Source organism: Lingula anatina, chromosome 10, assembly GCF_051362555.1.
Source record: "Lingula anatina isolate TDL-2025a chromosome 10, LinAna3.0, whole genome shotgun sequence".
Lineage (NCBI taxonomy): Eukaryota > Metazoa > Brachiopoda > Lingulata > Lingulida > Lingulidae > Lingula > Lingula anatina.
This window is the reverse complement of record NC_141776.1, coordinates 2,238,181-2,261,143: the sequence shown is the minus strand read 5'-3', so window position 1 is coordinate 2,261,143 and position 22,963 is coordinate 2,238,181. Positions and strand designations below refer to the sequence as shown.

Genomic DNA, 22,963 nt, shown 5'->3' with positions numbered 1-22,963 from the left:
TGTTACACCAGGCTTGAGACGGCTTGGCCATCTCTCACAAAGGTAGACGCAAGAATCAGGAGAGCTGGCCGAAATTTGTTTCTCCAAGCGGTCGAAAATCCGATGTGACAGAGGTGTAATCAACCAACATTTCTAAGTGGGTCCAGGGGTGGACGTAAGCCGTCTTCTGGGTCTTCCAGAAGACGGTCAAAATTTTTTGAAGTTTACATTTACGGGTATCTAAATTTTTTTCTGTCGGAAGATGGTCAAAATGGAGGATGAATCAACAAAGATAATTTAAAAGACTGTCAAAAATTTCGCTGGATCAACCCCGGGGGTTCTATCCCTGGCTGTAAGAAATTAACACGTTGTGACCAACGCATATTTTGAAATCTGACCCCTTACTGGTGTTACTGTTGTTTTTTAATGTCCTTAGACGAGAAAAGTTACACGGTGTGGTTATCATGCCCTGTACCTATCCATATATGCGCATTTAGTGTATAATAATTTGTGTATACATCGATTTCTTCGTAAAGACATTCTTCTGAGATGAGAAGCTCTTGCCGATCCAGGATTTTGTTAAGGAGGAGGTTGAGGGGGATTAGGGGGTGGACAAGCTTTAGAAAATAAACAACAGAAGACAGGGACAATATACCATAATACGTAAAAGTACAGTAAAGAGATTTTGCTTGGTTTTGTCTAATTTCGCCTTTTATACTTTGTATGGGTGAGAAATTGGCTAAAAAGGGGTGGGAGAGGAGCTCGTGGTTACTACCCCCCCTACCCCCACCCCCTGATCCTCCATTGCAATGAAAACCCGAGCAGAGATTTTCACCAGTCAATTATTAAGGTCTCTGACCTGCGTCAGGACTAGGAATGGCCAATAAATACGTCACATTAAGGGGAAATAAACAAGATACATTAAATACTGTACAGGCGATTAAAATGCCATTAGCATTGCTGACCCGCGCGCAGCACGCTGTGTTAAAACGACTGTATAAGGTTACCTCGGGTTCTGCTGAGGAGTTTATTAGCTGAGAACTTGGATCTAATATCTGCGACCAAAACAAAAAATAAAACAGTAGGACAGTAAGTGTTTCTGATTATGGATACTGTAATATTAATTCTGACCTGTTATTTTTGTTATAATTCACGATCATTTAGGGGCAGATTTCCTTGCCGGAAATATCATATACAGGGATTATTAATTCTGGCTTGTTAGTTGTGTGATAATTCATTTGAGGCCAGTTTTTTTTTTTTTTTTTTTTTTTTTTTTTTTTTTTTTTTTTTTTTTTTTTTTTTTTGCCGGAAGTATCATAAACAGAAATTATGGCACTCGCACGACAGAATTATGGTCTTTAGATATGTGAGGTTACCCATATGACTATGGACGCAGGCGAATGTTTTGTTCATATAAAATCGGTATACACAGAACGTTCACTTGAGCAATTGTTTTGTGATGTAAATTTTTACCACTTTCTTAATGCTAGGTGGTGTCACGATGCATTATTCCATCACATGTATATAAGCTATTTTCCTTGCGCCACACGATTTTAATTGGCTCTGTTTTTGAAAAACATTTGTACGCAGTCGATAAAAGCATGCACAATAATCACGTGATTTTAAAGCTCTGAGGTCAAATCATCACAAACCACTTAGAAAACAAAAGTGCTGATGACATTTGAAATAAAAAGGAATATATACATTTGAAAAACACGCACAAGTGAAAGGATGTGCATCAACCCTTGAAACCACGTGATTTTCAAAGGTCAGAGGTCATGTCGCCATGCGCCGATTACTACTTGTGAGGTGACAGTTTTGACAGCAGCGAAAATGTGTGGAATTTATCAAAAGACTTCCCTAGCAGACGATACACGGGGGTTAAGAATGTCTTATTAAGGACTGTAGAATTCCAACACTCTACCTTTGTGCCATTTTGACATTTGATATCAAATTTTATTAAATGCTTGGCAGCTGCTCTTGTTTGCTTTTGTTATCATAAAATGTATGGAGGTTTAGATCTACTGCCTAAAATAAATATTTCTTTTATTTCTTTTCTTTTCTTCTCATTCCAGTATACATATTGCATAACTTATCATTACAAAGACGAATGTCCAAAAATGCGGTCTCGTCACCATTTCTCGTTTAAGAATAAACAGAACTTATAGGAAGAGATGATATACGCTGCATTATGGTGTCATTATAGAAAGCGGATAATGAGGATCAAAGCGGGCCACCGAAAAGTTTGCTCTTTTATTTGTTAGATGCAGCCACCTAAAAAAAGACGACACCGAAACAGATCATTAGATACGTCAGCTAAGACAGATGATGATGAAAATTGATTGGCTGACCCGAGATCACGTGGTCAAAGTTCGCCTGACTTCGTGTTGTGAACATAAGGGTTAAGTCTTAAACCCATGTTAATCATAATATGTATTTTGAACAAATACTGTTGCTTCTATCACTTCACACTTTAATAGCAAATGTACACATTTTTTCAGAGGCTTGTCCCAAACAAATATAAAGAAAGAAAACGTCAACAAAACACTTACAGAACGATAAAGACATCCGATGCCAAAACTTCAACACGGTTTCTGTTTAAGTCATTCCTTTAATTAAGCCCAGTTGCTGGCACCCACCCTTGTAATTGCAAAGCGCTCCTTCATCCTGAGTTATGTTTCAATTAATAAGACGTTTACAGGGCGCTTCAAAACGAACTTAAAAGAAAGGTTGAGATCAAAATTAATCCATTTCCGTTTTTTACTTCCTATTTGATAGCGTGTTAGCCTTGGCCTTGGTTGTTTACATGCATTCATGGTTTTGAAGTATGTAAGAAAGAGTGAAGGCCAATCTTGGGTAAAGTTGCCTCCAATCTCCTTTCCATCCTCGCCAAACCCCTTTCCGTCCCCTACAACCCCTACAACCCCCTCCCCGCCTGCAGTTCATGTATCTGCCTAAGCAAGAGGGGTGGTTGTCAACATGGATATTCTACAACAGTTACGGTAATTCCGGACCCTAATATTAAACAGCATCTTTTATTTCTAAATTTTGTTACTGATTCACTCACACGTGTATCTTAATAGAAATTATCTTACTTATTGCACACGGAACATTTCAAATATAGGCACTGTCAAATAGGCACTGTCAAAACTGATTGCATCCTGTGAAAGAATCGAACATTGGAATTTCATTCAGGAAAAGTATCATTTCCCAGCGACGCTAGTAGATGAAATAATTTCACGTTCTAGAGCAGCGGGTTATCTTGGATTTTTTCCCCTAGGTGGGTCCTAAACATCTCTACTTTAAACTCGCTGAAATAACGTCTCAGCTGATGTACAGAAATAACTCAGACTGATGCCGATCACGCCTTCTAGTTTGTATTTAAAGGAAACAAATTTCGACTTTTGATTAACAAGATGGATAAGGGCTGTTCTCTCCACCCCACCCCACCGTGAAAACACGCACACTCACTCACTTTATCTCTCTCTCTCTCTCTCTCTCTCTCTCTCTCTCTCTCTCATTCAAGAACAAAGGGTTAGGCCTATTCTTTTCCGTCCACCTGCATGCGTGTGCACACGTCTGCGCGGATGTACGCACACATACATGTACACGCGCGCAAATCAATACACCGACATGGGCACAAACGCAAACACCGTCGCAGCAAATACTAGTAAACATGCTTCCATTTTTATGACACCAAGCGACATGAGACACCCCCGGGACGGGGTGGTGTTAAACAGGACCCGGAGGGGGAGGGCGAGGGGGGATCATGCCATCACGTTCCACCACTACCACACATGTAGGCCTCACTATCTCACCGGCACCGAACTCACTCGTCCATGTGATGTAACTGTTTGTGCAACCCTAGACGCCATGTTTGCTTTCAATTTTCACATTCTATCAGAAATCGAACTGCCACCACGAGGGCCTGAGTACGGGTCGGGTGACGCCGCGGCTGGTTGAACTTAACGAGGACACGAGCGTTTTAACAACACGGCCGTCTGGTCGGTGTCTGGTGCAAGTGCCACAAGAGAAATATCATACATAGATCGCACTTGTAATACAAACTGCTAGCAATTCAGAGTGATGTCGTTCTATTATAATAACGGCGTTTAATTAGCTAGTGTGACGGCTCTGTATCAACAAGGCCCAGTCTAATCCTATGGAAAACTCTGTCCTTTGGATAAAATTGTTATCCTTACATAGGCCTACTCTTTGACCACAGGGTCCGCTAGTAGTTTGTTACAAAGTTATCGTATTTTATATTTAGTTTTAAATATGCTAGTTTAGAGGTTCATGTGTTACCTCTAAGTAGTTACATATCCTGAAATGAGCAGCCATTTTTACCACTGAATATCACACAGATATCACAGACCAAATAAAGTATCCACATTTGAATTCGTTACTTTGTACCAACGGGGCATATGTGCGGCAGTTAACTATTTTATTTTAATACAACCGAGCTAAAGTGTTTCTGTCTTAGTGTATTGAGATTTCAATGTTGCAAAAAAAAAAAAAAAAAAAAAAACTAGGTAAATGGAAGGGGAGGCCCTGTCACCGTCAGAACCTCGGGGTAACTTGCTATCACAATGACGTCACGCTGCGTTCTAGAATGCCAAAAACAGGTGCGAAACTTCTTTGAGCTTTTTTTTTCAATTTGTATTATACCTCCCTTCGCCAAACTTTGTAACAGTTGTGAAATGCTGTCTTGAATTGCCGAGATCATTCAAAAGTACTTCCAGCGCATGTGCTTATGTTGCCTTGAGTAATTTTCATCAAAGACTCATGAGTTATAAGGCAACGAATGCGCCAACCTTAATAAGAACCATACGCAACAACATTTTCTGGGAGCTCTGATTCCATTAAAGAAGTGTTGTGACATAGCATCGCGTATTTCAGATAAACTTTACAAAGTGGATTTCTCTCTCTCTTTAATTTCTCTCTCTCTCTCTCTCTCTCTCTCTCTCTCTCTCTCACACACACACACACAAACAAACACACACACACACACACACACGTGTGCGCGGTTGTCTAAGCACTCACGTCGTTGAAAGGCAAACGAATCGCACAATCGAATCATTCTCGCACACATTTTGCACGCCTGCACCTGGTAGTCATTTCAATTTTTTGCCCAACCTGCACCAGTTGATACGGGGTTCACAATTCATTACTTCTGCCCATTCAAGACACGCCCACTCCTGTAGCTTGTTGACAAACCCTCACCGGAGGGTAGAGAAATCAAATTAAAAGCACATCATATCTCCCAGGTGGTTCACCAATGGTTGCGGACCAAGAATCTTAAACACGAGAAAAATCATGGATATCCAAAGCATTTAATACGTTTGTTTCTGCGCGGTCTTTTTTTTTTATTAATACCATCTTCTTCACTGCTTTGTTTCTAATTATCACTGATATGGTTAAGTGCACATCGGTTGTTAATGTGCAGTAAATCTTTGAACGAGTACTACTGAGGCTTTGGTCAGTGTTTTTATTCGATTGAAGACAGATTCTCTACTTGTTACCACATCTTTTTATCGTCAAGTTCGCAAACCAAGAAAGCTTTATGATAACCTTATCTTGTTACACAAGTATTTTTATACTTTCATACACAACCACCTCCTTGAAATAACATTTATCCTATTAATTGCCAAATATTTTCTTTCCGTTTGTTTTCGTGTTGTACGCCAGCTGTGTTGTCAATTCTGACTGTAATGATTGACTTTAAGACTGGCTTTTTTAGATTATTAAACAGTAAATTTAATATGCCCCAGGGTTCCGTGCGCCAATTGTTTAAGCTCCGTATCTAGGGGAGGGCACAAGGGTACATCTTATGTGAACGAGGTCACCTGTTCGTTTATGTATCAATGTTTTTGTTAGCAACAAAAAGAGAGAGAGAGAGAGATGGAGGGAGGGGGGATGGATGGAGAGAGAGAGAGAGAGAGAGAGAGAGAGAGATGGGGGGAGAGAGAGAGAGAGAGAGAGAGAGATGGATGGATGGAGGGAGCGAGAGAGGGAAGTGAAGAGGGTAGACATATAGGCATCCAAACACAATGACAGTAGGGACAGCAAAACATCACTACAAAGTGGCATCAAGGGTTCGACAATTGGACAAAGTGTCAAATAACCACGATGAAATGTCCACTAAACAAACGTGCCCGTCCCCTGCCTCTGAGTTAACACACGTCATGAATTTGAAACTACACAAGTTTGCTTGTTTGTTTGGTCATTTCTTGTTTGTTAACATATCTGTTGGTTAGCAGTGAAATCGCATCAGCGTGCTTTTTGTCCGGTCTATCATTCTCAGTTTTCCAATACATTTCGTCAGATTTCTTTCGATAAAATGCCCTCTTTGTCTTCCAGCCTCTAAGAGAATAACCCAAATATGTCACCAAATCATCGAATACCCCAACAAACAAGAAAAGGACCAGCAAACAAGCAAGATGTGGAGTTTCGAGTTCAGCATCTTCTCTTTTTTTCCTTCTCCATCTCAATTTTCCACGAGATTCATCGCATTTCATTCGGTAACAGCTTATTGTGGCTAACATCGGTCAGTAACATGGTCCTTTTGAAGCTGGACAGAATGTAGGGGAGCCATCACATGCCGATTGGAAAGATAATTTTTGGAAGGGGAGAGAGGGGGGGAGTCCAATCTCAAAGAAAAAAAATCGGTTAGCGGAGCTGGGCAACATGAACGCTAGACCCAGACACTTTCTTCGTTGACCAGTGCGTCAAGATTTTTCATAAAACTTATCTACCTGTACTAGAATTATCGTTGGGAAACAGCAATAAAAGCCGTTTGAGAAATAACACAGAACCTAGTTCAAATTTTGATTCAGAGCGGATCTTTTTCCTGCTGAAACCCAGCCTCCCTCCCCCCCCTCATCTGCATATGGTCCTGTTTCTGTGCAGAAGCAGGGTCCCTTTGAGAGACGCAGACGACGCAGCGCTTAAAGGACGACGGGATATTTTTTGAATAAATAACTTGTGGTTTTTCGTCTTATTCACTGACCAATTCGCCTAGACTTGAACTACCTTGAAAAAATATTTTCAAGATTTGAATACCGAATGACCTCAAGCAGATCATCTTGAGGAACTTAGGTCACATTTGATGCGTGTTTGAATTTGCGTAAAGACCATATTATAACTTGCATCAGGCACCTAACAAGGACAAGGAATTGCTTGTTTCCTAACCAACGTTAAGGGACCCCATGGAACTGTAATTGTTCAGAAAAGGAACAAAAAGGCAAAGAAAACTATAAGATTTTTAAAAATTGACGAAATGAGCTGTAGATTTCGCAACCTTTTTGGCCCTACTGCCACTTACGTCTAAAACCGTCACTTTGACTAATTAACTTACTTGCAGAGGAATCAGAGCGTTCTATGCCATCTCCCTTAAACGTCTAATTTAAAAGACAGGACTGTATGTTTAAGTAGACATGAGCCCGTGTTCAACATTTGTACTTGGCGCAGACGAAATTGAACTAACGACAGTCTGCATTTTACGTGATAGATTTCAAAGAAAACGAGTTCGTTTTAATAGTGATCACACGCAGAGAGAGAGAAAGAGAGAGAGAGAAAGACCACAAACAAAATCCAAATGCTCCGTCACACATCGAAACGATAAATTTGATTAAAACCACTCTCCCGAACATGAGTGAAACATTTCAGTATTAAAATCGCGTCGTAAACACGAAATAAGAGCATATATTCCGACAATAAGGTCAAGATGACATACTGTTGCGACAACTGACGTCGGACAGTCGCATTTCAGTCGGTTAAAAGCTCGTATTCAAAATTGAGTAGATTGCATAAATTGCATTTAGTCATGAACGACCGAGCAACAATGGCGTTTAAAAAGAAAGATTCACTGCCTGTTCAAAACTGAAGCGACTGTTGTGATTGCTACAGCCCGTGAAAAGACAAATGTAATACCATCTAAGACGTGCTCAGAGAAGGATGTACAAGAAAACAAGAGCTGACATCGCGCTCCATGGGTCGCAGCTCATTTACCTTTATCTTTATTTCGTTTATTGTAACTTTTTTGTTAATCTTCCAATCCCGGCTTGTGGCCCGGCTGCATTAGCTTTTACCCCTTACACGTGACCAAGAAAAAGAAAACGGCCTTAGTGATGCGTTTCTTTCTTTCATTCTTTCTTTTTTTTCGTGAAAAGTTAACAAAAAAATGATGCTTTTGCACAGAGTTGCTTTCTTTACTCGCCACGAGCCGATCCGGTTCCTTCTTCGATAAAGGTTCGAACAGATATCATCACTATGGTAAACGGTGAATTCTGGTACTCTCTACCAAGGCCGCAGATTGAATTTTCACCAGATATTCACAGATAATGTCTCTGTCTAATCCATGGTACATATCTTATGGAGAAAAGTGCACATAATTTATCTGGTAGAAGGTGCATGGGATTCTGGTTACAATACATACAAATGCATATAAGTATATATTGATGTCAAGTCTGCAGCTTAAGGCAAAATGCAATTAATACTTTGTTATTTATTAATGGGGACAACTACCAGTGTTTCATTACATGATTCGAATCTTTATTCATGTTTACGGTGAAATAATGGACTATCGTCCATAAAACTAGATGTCACAAGGAGTCATAAAATGATATAACAAAAGAAAGATTGGATCAACATCCAGCCATAAAATTGCCTGCTCAGGTCGCATTCAGAACAGACTAACTGATCCGCGGACTTAATATGGCCGACCCCTCTAAAAAGCAATGCTGCCTAATTCCTTGATGGTCTCCCGGCCTCCACACGCGCCGTCCCTGCAGGGGCCTAGCAATTAAACCTCAGAGCCGAAATTCCATCAGTTTAAGGGGGAAGGGATTAAGCCGCATTGCTTTAATTCAATCTGATTGCATTCAGCGTGAGTCCACGCGGAGTTGGATCGATCTACAAGTACGTAGAACGATAGGTTAATTGGTAACGAGCCCTTCAGAAATAGACCTATGCCCCCCCCCCCCCCCCCCCCACACACACACACACACACACACACAACCTTTCTATCCCACCATTACCTGGACCGACTTTTTCGCCATTATATGTAACGGGAAGACATTGGTATTTAGAATGGAATGCACGGAATCACGGCATAAAACCACACTGTATATAGATATATTATAGCCCACAGAGAGCAGTAAAAAACAATAATGACACAGTACAGCCAGAAAGTTTCAACAGACAGGATGAGTATTGTTAAGTCCTGGCGGTACAACAGATAAGAGGAAATTGTTGAGCATGCCCCCAGTGAAGAGAGAGGCGATATATGTCAGATGTTATGTCAGTTTACCACAAATTATGAGGTTATATTATTGGGTCATAAAGCATAGAGGAGGGAGAATATAGAGAAAGAAGAAGAAGAAGAAGAAGAAAGAGGAGGGGGAGGAAGACTTTATGAAGGAACGAATAGAAAAGGATGAATCTAAAGTGTGTGTGTGTGTGTGTGTGTGTGTGTGTGTGAGAGAGAGAGAGAGAGAGAGAGAGAGAGAGAGAGAGAGATAGTGGCTATGCATTGAGAAAATTCCGTCTGGTTTGACTTTCAGTGGGTGTGTCAATACCAGAACAAATGAAAGCTATTACTGACCAAGAGGCTAGTGTCAGCCAGTGTCACTACGTGTCAAACCACAGTTTGGTCAAAATGGGTTAAAAGTCGATATGTTTCCTCAATTTGTGAACATCGAAGCGCAACATTAAGTACGACCTTCCAAAACAGGCGCTGTCGATATTTACAAAGCTAAAATGTCGTCTGATAGCCATCGTCTGCGCGAGACAACAGTGCCGCAGCGATGATGACAAATGTCAGAGTTAAATTAGACTATTTAATGGTTAGATGGGTGCATTTTGTCGCCCGGCATTCCAATATCGTCCTAATGTTCTTCGGCTGTCAAATTGTGAAATTAGAGGACAGGTGAATGCAACGCACGGTCGACTATCTTAAATTTGCTCACAAAGGTGCATCATTCTTTCGAGGCAAGACGGAATTACGTATTTTTACGCGATTCTTCCCTCTAACCAAAGTAACTATTAATCTGCAACCCAATACAGCTGACACAAAGACGATGATCTGATAACTCGCCGAGTGAAACGATAAGTCAGCATAAAAGGATGAAATAACGTCAAACTGATTTGGAAAATGCTGTCAAGGAAGGTTTGAAATGAAAACTCGATATGAGGAAACAATATCCGTTCTGCATCGGCTGATCCAAGCTGGCGGGTTTGGGGGGGGGGGGTGAGTGAAAGGGGTGCGTCAACTTGTTTTGATTATTCTGGCTGCTATTGACAGGTACAAAACATCAAAATAAAATTGAAATAAAATATGAAAACTGGGATTAAAGGAAAACTTCCAGCTTAGCTTACCTGTAGTTTCGGGATTGGTGGGATACACAACAAACAACGTAAGATTCTATTAGAACCGTGTTGGGAAAACTAATTTGCAAAAAGTCAGAAGAAGAAGAAGAAGACGACGACGACAAAAAAAAGAAGATTATATCGACGACTAATAGAACTCAATTGGTCAATCTTCGCCTGATTGCACTGACACGAACGCTCGAGGCAGAGATAAAGGAATTTCCAACTTATTTCCCAAATTTGGCGCTCTAAGTCATAAAAAAACGCACACTGTGTAAGGGCACGCGTTCGACACCAGACCCGGACAACTCATCTCAAGGTTAACAGACGCAACATTTTTACGTTTTTTACCCTAATGAGAGGCGAAGGAAGGTTAGCGTCTGATATAGTGAGTACAAAAAGAAAACCTTGTGATTCGGCACAGTTTGTCTCTGCATCCAGTGCCTTTTGACTAGTTTATATCACTTACTATAGTGTAGTAGTGTGGTACAAAAATGTCGACTCCCTGAGACCTCAGCTCACTTGCTAAATATTTCTTTACAATCACGGAATTATGACTGCCATTTTCGACATTTTCTTAAATTGCAGCTCTCATTCTTCATCCGCCGCTGCCTCTTGTCAAAACGTAGTAATACGCGTTGTACAAAACAAATATTAATACTCTGTACGTGTGTAGACTACTGATATCATATACGCTACCCTCTGTCAGGGTCACAGATAATATTTTCACTATATATTGACTGATATATCTTTGGTCTCTGCTGTCCACATTTCTGTACCGTCCACGAGGACTTTTTGCTCAAGCTATGACGTCACCACCCTGCTAGCTTCTGGTAGCGAGTTGCTATACGCCATGCTTCATTTGATGCGTATACAAGATCAAGAGTATTCACTGATGAAAGAAAAAGCTGAATTGTCTGGTTCATTAGCGATCATGTGTTCACCAGTGTAAAAAACGCTCCCCACGTTGATGTACAGTCGACAAACACTTGCAATTATCTGTTAGCGTTTATCTAAAGTATGTTACTCAAATAAGAAAAGATAAATACAGAAATGAAAGAAAACCTGACATTATCAATACCTGTAAGCCTTGATTAAAAAGTCACCTTAGCATTAGATAAACCTCTCGTGCTTCTAAGGCTGTCAGGTGGGTATTTTGACATAATCAAGATATAGAGCGAATTTCGTAACATAGTGTGTACTTACGTGTTGTGATTCGGCAACGAGTTGAAGACAAAGTACATAAAGGTCGGTGACAGGTTGAAGAGTTTATAAAAATTCAATCGTAAACCGCGATCAGAAAAAAAAACCGTACGTGCACCTGTTTAAAACCCGCACACTTATCGTCTTGCGTGCGTCATGACTGCGCACATGATCATGCGTTCTGACGCGCACATGCTCACACGCGCTCACAAACGCACACGCACTTATTTCACATCATGTAGTCAGGAATGCACACAAAGACGCACAAACACAGAGAGAGAGAACTTATTCAGCGCAAGATAGTAAAAAAGCTACCTGCACCAGCATAAAACAGAGAGAGAGAGAGAGAGAGAGAGAGAGAGAGAGAGAGAGCGAGCTTTCCTACTCACATTCAGAATCCCAGGGCTGCATCTCTTTGAGAAGGTCTGCCTGCGTCCACGGTTTCACGATCAGAACATTTCGCTTCGGGTCCTGATACAGCGCCGACAGCCCCTTGAAATACGTGTTCACATTCTTGCCGTTAACAACAATTACAGTCACAACCAATATCAACACCACGCGTACAAAGTATTGTTTCTGAGACATTTCGAGGTCACAGTTATTACTGCTCTTGTGCCGTAAGAATCAACACAATGATACACTTGTGTTCCCAACAGCTGGTAGCCGGCCGGGAATAGAAAACAAAGTTAAGGCTGTCACCGGTGAAGTGTCACTTTTTTTGTCAGCGATGTGTCTTGGTCACACTACTAAAACGGGAATGCGCGTTCCTAGCGGTCCCCGGTGGTCGAGTAGCTGAAATTTGAACGTAGTACACGCGGTAAGAGAAGTCTTTCTGCGAAACTGTCAAGTGTCGCCAAGTGTGTGGGGGACGCTGTCACGCTAGGTAGGTATTCGGTGCTGTCTCTGCCTTGGAGGAGTATAAATATCCGTTCTTGGTTTGTAAATGTTTGTAGTCGTGTCTGTGCCCCGGGGATGTTGGGAATAGAGACGTGATCCGCCGCGTAGGAGGTGCCAGGGAAACACAAGGAAATCCCCCCTGTCTTTTAGTCGCTGAGAACGTGGATGGGGGTGGGGCAGTTTTCTCAGTATCCCTCACCCAAGAATAGCCTTGTTCTTGGTAGGAAAATGATGCGGACTCTCCTAAGAAGAAAGTGAAATATCCTGTTTTTCGTCACTATGTATATTTGCACTGACTTGCAATGGATTCATCCACCGATGATACACTTGTTATTTCGTACAGTAAAACTCTGGATGTGAAAAAGCTGTGTATCCGTTACTTTGCAAGAAGTCGCTTCCAGTGAGCTCACGTCTATTTGCTATGATCTTCGTGTCTCAAATAAAAGTCTCAAATACAGTGGGACTTATTAGGCCGCTTTTGTCTTCGAGCGTTTTCGGATGCTCTCGTAAGGTATTCTTAAACTGTTCTAGCGGGAGTACGGTTTTCGGATTGCTTTTATACTAAGCTCGGCGCCCAATACGTGAACTTCTTTCACTACGCATACCACGTCTACTACTAGTTCATTGACTAAGGAATGTTGTTACTGTCTCGTGGCGTTCCCCCCTCTTTGAGAGCCCACCTCGGTTGGGATCGACGATTCACTTACCTCTTTGGTCGACGTCGTTATTCTGAAACAAGAACGCCGTTGACGTATAAGACGAAAATGATTAAATACACTCATTTTATATGATACATATTTCAATTATTATTTATTTCTTTGTTGGGACAAAGGAAGTTTATCTTAACGCGAGGGCAAAACGCGGGATGTCAAATTTTAAGAAGTAGGATTTCAAATAACAAATAAACAAGAAAGGGAGAAAGAAATTCTTACATAAGTAAGATGATTATGAGAGGATTTTTCTACAATTGATGAAGCCCTCATTTACCCGCATGGTAAAGACACATGCCAGTATCGAATTCCTCGAGTGTGTTTTTCTTTGCTTGCAAAAATCACTTGCCACAAAGGCTGTTTTGTCTGACCCGTTCGAGCTACCATTCGTGATTATCAAAAACAATTTAGCAAACAAAATAAATCTTGACTAGGTGAGTACTGGATGACAAAGATGAGAGTAAACAACGATAAATTATAAAAACATGGGTCTGCGCACCTGCAGCCTGACAGCCATTACAAGGTCAGGGGAGCAAATTCCGCCAAACTAGCAATCCTGAAAATCGCCAAGCTATCTCATTATCAGTGGCAGATCGAACGGAGAAAGATCACCTCATGTCTTATTTTTGGTTTTGATCCTAATTGAGAAAGAACCTGAGAACGCGTTTTGCAAGTAGTGTGAACTGATTTCGTTTTGTCATAACGCTAAAAAAATCACCTCAGCATTCTGCCAATAGTGTAAATAATAGTTCGTATTCGACCCTTAAGGGTCTCCCACCCCCAGAGCTCTCACCTGTGCCCCCTCCTGCCCCTCCTGCCCCTCCCCCCTCAACTCCCCCTCTCCTACCCACCCTAAATATGAATTGTTAATATGCCAGTGAATATTTGATGTAATTATTATCCCACAAACAAGTGATCTGAGGCTCCCTTGTCCCCCCCTCCCTCACATACGCACACACGGACACCCACCCCCCACCCCCACACACACATGTACACACACACGCGCACGCACACACGCACACGCACACACATACAGACCTCCAGACCGCGCGTGCGTAAGGAGAACATCCCCCTTGCTGAAGCCTCAGATATGTGAAGCTCTTGTCGTTCTTCAGAATGAGCTTCCCATTGCGCCCCGCTAAACTATGTCCTGGCCGGGGTCACATTTTTCTGGGCCTTTTTTTATTTCGTCAAAATACTTCCTCTTTGGATCCATTCACTCTGATCGCTGTTGTGTTGAGCTCTTGTTTCATTCTGGCGTCTAGGAAGCAGATTATTTCAAGTGGTGGGTGCTTACCATTCTGAATGCAACGACTGAGAGCAAACTGTATCGCCTAACCACCCCCCTCCTTTGCCTCTATCGCTTATGACTGACGTGATCGAAGAAATCGAGGAAGGGTCTAACCCTCCCCCCTCCTATACTCCCTCCTCACACGGTTCCTATAATAACTCTATATCAAGCCCGAGGCTGTAAAGAGACCTAAAACACGGACTCGTTGTATAGTTAACGAACATAAAAAAACAGTGTTATATGCATGATTTAACACCACTGACGTCCAGAGAATTCATTTGATGTATCCGTTAGAAAAATGTATATGAGTGTGATACGTAATATTTCTTGGAACACTAGCAAAAAACTTTTGATTCATTGGTTGGAAGAGGTCGATTACACGGGAAGAGCGGAAAAATGCCATGTACCAAAGATGGAATTGGACTTTCCTTTTAATTTGTAATATTTTTATGTCATGCATGTAGCAAATGGTAAAGCAATCAAATTTCGCCTAATTGCAAAGCCCGCGTGGATGTATTTCTCAGGCTTCCAGTCGCATGCATATTTACACGGGTGTGAAATCAAAACGGAAGAAGAGGAAAACAAAATCGGTCCAAAATACGGTTCGAGTGAACGGGTCCGTTGTGTTCGCTTCACGCTGGCGAAGGGCAAGCGAGTTCCATTCCTTAAGTCGGTCGGTATGAACGGCGCTTAGAGGGAAAGGTGGAAAAATACAAAGGCACCGGTGTTGTTGGCCATCAACTTTACGAGAGCGCAGTGAAGAAAAAAATCTTACGGGGATGGCATTTTTTTCTTATTAACACACGGGTCTATCTCCTGTGGTGAGACTCTTTCATCTTAATTCACTGGGGTAGCTTAACTCCCGGATTAACGATAACAGATAAGGTTACTCTGATATCGCCCCAGCGTCGCTGCGTGTACGGTAAAATCAGAAAGGATATCGGTTGTCACGAAATTGATAACATAATTCTTAGATACCAGATCTTATCTCATTTTATGGGTCTTAATAATAAAATATGAACAATATGAGAAAAATATGTCCTATCTGAGCATTAAAGAATGTGGCGTCGGCGCGAAGCGGCTCCTTTGATCTTCGTCACCTATTGCTCCTCACAGTAATGTCGGCGGGGTTTTCTGGGGAGATGGCAGAATTTGAACCCTTGTGTTTTTTTCGTCGCATTTACACTCGAAAATAAAGCGATTCCTGAATATCACACTCCTGAATATTAAAATACAGAGTTTGCATTTTGCGATTCATTTCGAACTCGATCCGACTTGTTTTCAGGGATTATCTCCATATTCTGAGAACTGTATTGTACACAACCCCACGTGCCTGGAACGCTGTTTCACAGCTATGTATCGACAAGATTTAATTTTCAAATAAGACGTGTGTTATTGGTTTTCCCTTTTTATATCTATTCATCGGCCAAATTTTGACAGTTATTTATCAATTCTTTTTTCTTTTACTTACCTATTTTGCAAAACTTAAGTATTTTAGATAGCCATAATGGGTTAGGCAGCATACTCCAGTTGATACAAGAAAAAGTGGTGGCTACTGATTGCATTTCACGATTCACGAGCATCTATAATCGATTTATTGCTGTTTAAAATCCAGAGGCGCTCTTGTTTTTCAACGTAGTGTAAACGCAGAGCGAGAGTACGCAAGTCCTTAAATTTCTATTTCAGGATTGCAAAAACTATTCTGTAAAAACTATTCCGAATGTTTTCCTTTAACATAGATACCTCTTGTGCTCAGATTTCAAGAAAGAATTACAGTCAGCGGCGGAAGATTGGAACAAGGTGGACCGCATGCTCCCCTCCCTCCGATTTGCCTAGGAACTCCTGTCACGTTCACACCTTCCTCCTCCCCCCCCCCCCCCCCAAAAAAAAAAAAAAAAAACACAAAGCGGTATTCCATTTCTTGTGCTTTACATATTGCAGAAAATGGTCCCCGTCTACTTTCTATAGATTTTCAAATATTTAAACATCAAAATCCTTTGACAATATATCTAGTAATATAGAAGTATGATAGGGAAAGAATCAAGTACTTGATCATTGTAGCGGTGATAATTGTAAATGATTATTCCGGGCACCAGATCACATAATGGGAATGGAGATCGATTCAGGTTTGAAAAGGTTCCATAAACACCAGGCATAGATTGCACAGTCTGCGGATGTCGTAACAATGGATGACATCCTTTAAATACAACTTTTTTTCCAAACTTGTACTATACAACTAATTCGTGTTGCGATGAAAAGATAATATCATATTCGTATATTAATGTTACATGATAATAAATGATAAATGTAACCCCGTTCTGTATGAGAGCACCGTGTAAGAGATCGGGTAAAACAACTCTGCATTAGATTTTTAAATCGAAATACTTCATTTCTATAACTTCCCTCTCTGACTCTTAGCAAAACACATCAGTGAAGCGACTAAACCGGACACGATTTTAAAGCTGCTGTCCGAAAACATTCTTGCCAATTTTCGCTAAATGGATAACCATACGCCAGCAAAGTTTTTACAGCGACTTTAAGAAAAAACGAGCGACCTTACCTTAGGTTTCGTCGAAGGAGCCGCTCAGATTTAAAACATCTCTGAAGTACAAGTGTCCTTTCAAAAATGCCTCTTTCGCTGCAAGATGTAGAAATGTCTTCAAGGACCTGTCGCTGCCGATAATCTCTCGTAAACTGAAATAAAAGTATCCCTTCCCGCTTAAGTCTGTCGCTTGCTGTCTTGCGGGGGCGTTTCTTTTTTTAAAATGATCGTCTTATTTCGTGACGATTTACCTGCAGCAATTTTCTTGTCTGTGGTGATACGTCACTTGATACTTGTCACTACGAGGTTCGTCGCGCGGGCTCTGGCACGACCTTTGACCCGACGATCTGATGACCGTCTGGTTCTATTACGAAAAAAGAGGTATTTCGCCTGTTCAGGATATATAACCTAGCACTTTTAAGGGAAAGGCGCCTTTGCCATATAATGAAATTGCATCCCAGTCTGCTTATCTGATATTCTTTTTTCCATGATTGTCTATCCGCAGTATCTGCCATACTCGAGATATTCGACCGCTTCTTAGGCCGCATTTAGAACAATCCACTAACTAGTCCGAGAGTCAAATATGGCCTGCCCACTTGAATACTTCCTTACGGGATATCTATTCAGTGTCTATTAGCGGATTAGACGGCAAGCTTTTTAGTGGGTCGTCAAATTTGACCCTCGGACTAGGTACACTGTAGTACAATGTTCTGAATGCGGCCTTTCTCTTACTTAACTTCAAAATATGGAAAGAAACGCACATATCGCAGAACTGAACAGTTTAATCACTGAAATACATCATAAAAAAAGAAAGAAAGACAACAAGATTCTAATAAGTAATACGTCATACCTTCACCTCACCTACGTGTAGAACTTAACAGGTTACACGCTCCCCTGTCGTATTATTTTTGCGACTTGAAAGGTCTTCTTAATTAACTTTTCCCTTCCTCCTCTTAACAAAATACACCAAAACTGAAACCGATAGTTGCTGTTATACTTAAAAGTTCTATTGGATATTTCGCTCTTCCTAAATATTGAAATTGTTGAACGTTATTTAAAGTAGAGGAACTTGTTAAAGTCTCTTTATATACATGTTTATAGTGTGGCGTGAAATATCTCCATTTTTCATGATGACGTTATGCGAAATGACCGAGTGCAAAAGTGGGGGGTCTGCACTTCAGAAATATGTCCACGTTGGTCCAATACATCTTAGCTGTAATAAGTGACGCTGCACGACGTCTATGATTCCGCCATGCGAGTGCGAGCGCATGTAGTCGTGAGCACGTGCATACGCCATTGTAAAGACATGAACGCAAGAAAAGACAACAAATATCTGAATGAAACGCTTACACTTAACCCTGACATGAAAAAAAACTATTTATATCTCCTCATTTTTCACTTCCTCTTGTTCTACCAGTTACTTACACTGGGCCAAAATTGTTGAACAACCATTACATTATTTCTAATGTTTCCTAACACGCAGTTCACCCTTGTTTTATGAAGAAAAACAAGACAAACAACAGGCGGATTTATTCATCAAGTGGTGGCATTTCAAGTGCCCAGATAAGAAGGAAAACTTGGGTATCTACACTGATCTACATTCAACATGGGCGTGGAGGAAAACATGGAAAGATCGTGTCCTACTCTCTCTGGATAATGTCATCAAATGTATAATTATATCACAGTGGGAAATATATGTTTAAAGTAATTTCCCCTTACAAGCCTCATATATTTTTGTATGTTTGTTAATGAATTGAATGAAAACTTCATAAATGACTAAAAATGACAAGAAGTTGACAAGAAATTAGAGAATCCATAGTTATATATTCGCAATTTATGTAACCAAGTAGTTTAATTTCCAGGAAGTCTTTTTTTCTATATAATTTTCTGCTCCACATTTTTCCTACAATTATAAGTATAATTAAGTAAATAAATCGGCTTAAGCCATCCTTTTCCCAATTTTTATGTTAAAACCGCGTGTCTGCCCATCAGTTTCACATGAAAATATTACCGTGTTTATACATCACCAACAAATCAATCAACTCTATTGGGTTCCGTAATAAACTGCCTTTTGGAATAAATAATGCAACCGCAAGACAATAGCGTGACGTAGCACGCGCGACCGGCGCAGCTCGAGCTTCGCGTGGTATGCCAAGAATGGGTGGCACGTGAGGCACCTATTCGTACGGCGGGGAACGTGACGTGTAAAATAGCCCACAGAAGAAATATGGACATAGCTGTATTATTGAAGAGTTTTCTTACTCGGCCCCTGCTGCGTTAGTGTCGGTCGGTTGTCAAGTTTAGTGAAGTGTCACTGAGGGGAGAGTTTAAAGAGAGTTTAACCGGGTTTCGTGGACTTAACATTGTGTTTTTATGACAAACGCTGAAATTTACGAGCTGTGACGCGGAGGGTGGGAAATAACAGATGTTTCTTGAAAACAAAAGATTTCCTCACACATTTTTCATTTAACTATTAGTTTCTGTTGTTGTTGATGTTGATGATGTTGTGTATTTAGATGTGTGTTTGAATACGTGCGCGCATGCATCTGATAGATCGAGTGCACGTGTGTGTGTGTGTGTGTGTGTGTGTGTGTGTGTCCTTGGCATTTGCGGGACTAAACGGTACAATTAAAAACCCTTTAATGAAACCCCTGTTATTCCTTACTCTTTTACAATAAATAAATAAATAAATAAATATGATGACAAATAAATAAGTCCCATAAATATAGAATAAAGATCATAATAAATATTAGGCACACCACCTTTTGTAGTTATAGATAGAAATGTGAATGTTAGCAAGAGTTAACCTAATTCTTTCATGTTCGGGTGACAAATGGCAGGTAACGGCGGGGAATACAAGGGATAGGTGTGTGTGTGAACATACTACATGTAGTAGGCCATAAATGCTACAGATGTGTTTGTGGGGGGGGGGGGGAGGTTATATAATTTTCTATAAACTGTGTGCTGCAAACAGCCACCGATTTCTGCAAAGACAGTTGTTCAACTTCAATTTACTTCATTTTTATTTAGGTCATTTCTTCTGTGAAACTGTCTTGCCAATTATTTCAAACCAAATGACCCAAAATTTATTTCCCGTTCAAAATTGCGTTTCATTCATGTAGTCTGCTTTTCCATTTTTTTCTCATTTTGTTCAGTTTTTCCAAATGAAAATATACATGTATATCGGCAAATATATATCACGCCAAAGAAATGTATATACATCCCCCCTGTAGAAAATTGCTTTTATTATTTTTGGAATGTAAAAAATGCATCAACATCGTAGACCCTGTGACAATTTACTATGCGGAAGATGATAATCCGATGTCAAAATGATGCATTTTATGTCTATTTCTGTCCTTTAGCATCACGTTCGTGATAAATTATATGTTGAAATGAGCATTTTATTTCTATTTCAGTCTTTTTAGATCATTATCTCCAAGTTAAAAAAATGTGACAAAATAAATTACCGGTCTGGTCTCGAGGGTCATCAGCTGTGAGGGTCATTACTGTCCTTTAGTGGCCGGGGATGACCGTGGTCAAATATGACAGCTCCGGGGCAAAAATGACATTTTCGGTTCAAACATAGGAGCTGCGGTAAAAGGCTCGTTCACACGCAGTCACATGGATCAACCTCGAAATAAATGGTGCAAAAAGGCTTTTTATCACATAGATTACACTGGCCACTGGTCTTACTTGGCAGATTACACTGCCTGGTGTTGAGTTTCTTTTAAAGATAAAAACCTTATTGTCTTACCAGTTACTTCGACACAGATTTAGAACCGTTCGGGTAAACTTGATTAAAAAAATGATGAAGTCAGAAAGCATTGTGAAAATACAGTCACGCGATGTAGCATGAGGCTCTGATGTCATGCTAACAAATGTATCATATTTTTCCAAATATTTGAAAGCTTGCATTTTATAGATAGATAAATATTAAATCACAAACTGAATAATTTTTATGAATGATTATTTTATTGGAAGTCTCAAGTCTAGTCTTGAAAACAATTACCTTAAACAGTAGCAATATTTTCCTTGTTATAAAACAGGTGCACTATTTAGTTCAGCTTATTGAAACACCACTAGTTTTAATTGGGTAACAGAAGACTAAAATGTGGTCTAAAAGCTATCACAAACTTTCGGACAGTTCTTTATTTTTATTTGTGAAATAGGCACAAAATAATCTGTGGATATAGTGAGTTGTAAAACCCCCTTTACATTGGACGGCGTCAGGTCTGCGACATATGTGCGTCCATGAAACTGGCATCATTGTGATCGTAGAAAGGAGGAACAAGCAGCTCTTTGGTTGCAGGAATGAATGCTCAGTGATCGGCCACATTGTCGGCGCGTAAAGTATCTTTTTACTCTCAAACGGATCCGAGCTCCGGGACCCAGAAAGGACGCCGTCCAATGTAAAGGGGACTTAAGCTAGGTCGTTCCACCTCCACTAGAAACAAGTCTTTGGGTGAGAGATCCCCCTCCCTCCCCGCTCCCCCCCCCTCCGCCCCCCCCCTCCCCGTACTTGTTTCTTCAATACCGGCGGTGGAGCTTCCTCAAAAGGTGTAAGGTTTTTTAATCTTATTTTCCCTTGAACGCGAAGGGTCGAATGGTCTGCGAACATACATTCATTAACAAAATGCAACATTGGCAATATAATACACGATGCATCTTCATTGCAGAGATTTATTAGACGCTGAGAAACTTTGATGCAAGGGTACTTAAAGGTTTCATCCCAGGTTGCCTTCGGAAAGACTTTTAGCATTGATAAATCTTTATTAAAGATATTACCTTGCTTCCTGTGGAAAATGTGCTACCTTTGATAAGTGCTCTGTTTCCCATTTTTCACCCATCGTTATCCTCTCTCTCTCTCTCTCTCTCTCTCTCGCTTTCTCTCTCTCTCTCTTCTCTCTCTCTCTCTCTCTCTCTCTCATGGCTTTCTCTCTCTCTCTTCACATTATCATGGCCTTCAAACCGGTCCAAATCTGAACAAGTGAATCACAGGGGAAAATCTCTTGTTCTATGTATATTCTAACATGTGTTCCAGATGGAATAAAATATCACATTAATAGAAAATGGTAATAACATCTGAGTACACAATCTTGAGAAAACTATCAAAATTTGTCGAAATACCATATTGTGAATTTCTTTGCTTTGAATTGTTTAAGTCATCTATGTTTTATACTCCGTTTTATTCCTTCATATTTCATGTTTATACACGTGTCTGGTGGTGGGAAGTTAATAAAACAGTTTCATTCGCATTCAAGGAATCCCATATGTTTGATAACAAGAAGAGAAAATTAGGTCAATATATTTCAATTGTGTTTATTACAGGCGAGTACAGATTGGAAGTTTCTACAGCAGCGCAAGAAATTATGGAAACACAGAAAATGCTCCCGAAACCCGTGTTTTAAACTATGTGGATCCAACTTTATTGATCGGAACTGTACCAATCCCCAGCATGTGGAATCAATCATATCCTTTTCCGTAAAACGGCACTAAAACAAATCGTGAATTCTGAAACTTCAAGGGGGGTTTTCCCTGATCGCCACGTGTTATTTATTATAATGCTACAAGGACAAAAAGAATGCAAAATTATGTGTTCAGATTTTAGATTTTTTCTTTGTTTACGTCTGGCTTGATTGACCGTACTAAAAAAAAACATCGCCACCGACAAAACGCAGCAAAAAGGAAAAAGAGTAATTGGTTATTTTGTTTGTAGAAAAACCATCCCGGATATTGGGCATGGAAATCCATGAGTTGATAATTAGCCGTTTTTTATTGACTTTTAATGTGCCCAGCACATCATTTTTATTTTTTACATTATCCATTGCAAAAAAAAAAAAAAAAAAAAAAAAAAACTTTAAACAACTTAAATGTATTATTCATTCAGCCATGTTCTATTTCTTCTTCTTCTTCTTCTTGCACTGAATAACTCATTTGTAATCGTCTCAAAAGAAAAAAACTCTTGAATTCTAC

The 22,963-nt window shown here is 40.3% G+C and overlaps 1 protein-coding gene across 1 annotated transcript in view; it reads right to left on the bottom strand.

The window, feature by feature from the left end:
• LOC106172498 (limbic system-associated membrane protein) overlaps positions 1-17,169 on the bottom strand; it is a 31,658-nt gene extending 14,489 nt beyond the window's left edge. The window contains exons 1-2 of the mRNA XM_086997656.1: positions 17,009-17,169; positions 11,940-13,176 (exon numbers count right to left, since the gene is read on the bottom strand). Of these exons, the coding sequence (XP_086853782.1) occupies positions 11,940-12,135 (196 nt within the window). The 5' untranslated portion in view covers positions 12,136-13,176; positions 17,009-17,169. The remainder of the gene's footprint in view (positions 1-11,939; positions 13,177-17,008) is intronic.
• Between the last annotated feature and the right edge of the window lie 5,794 nt (positions 17,170-22,963).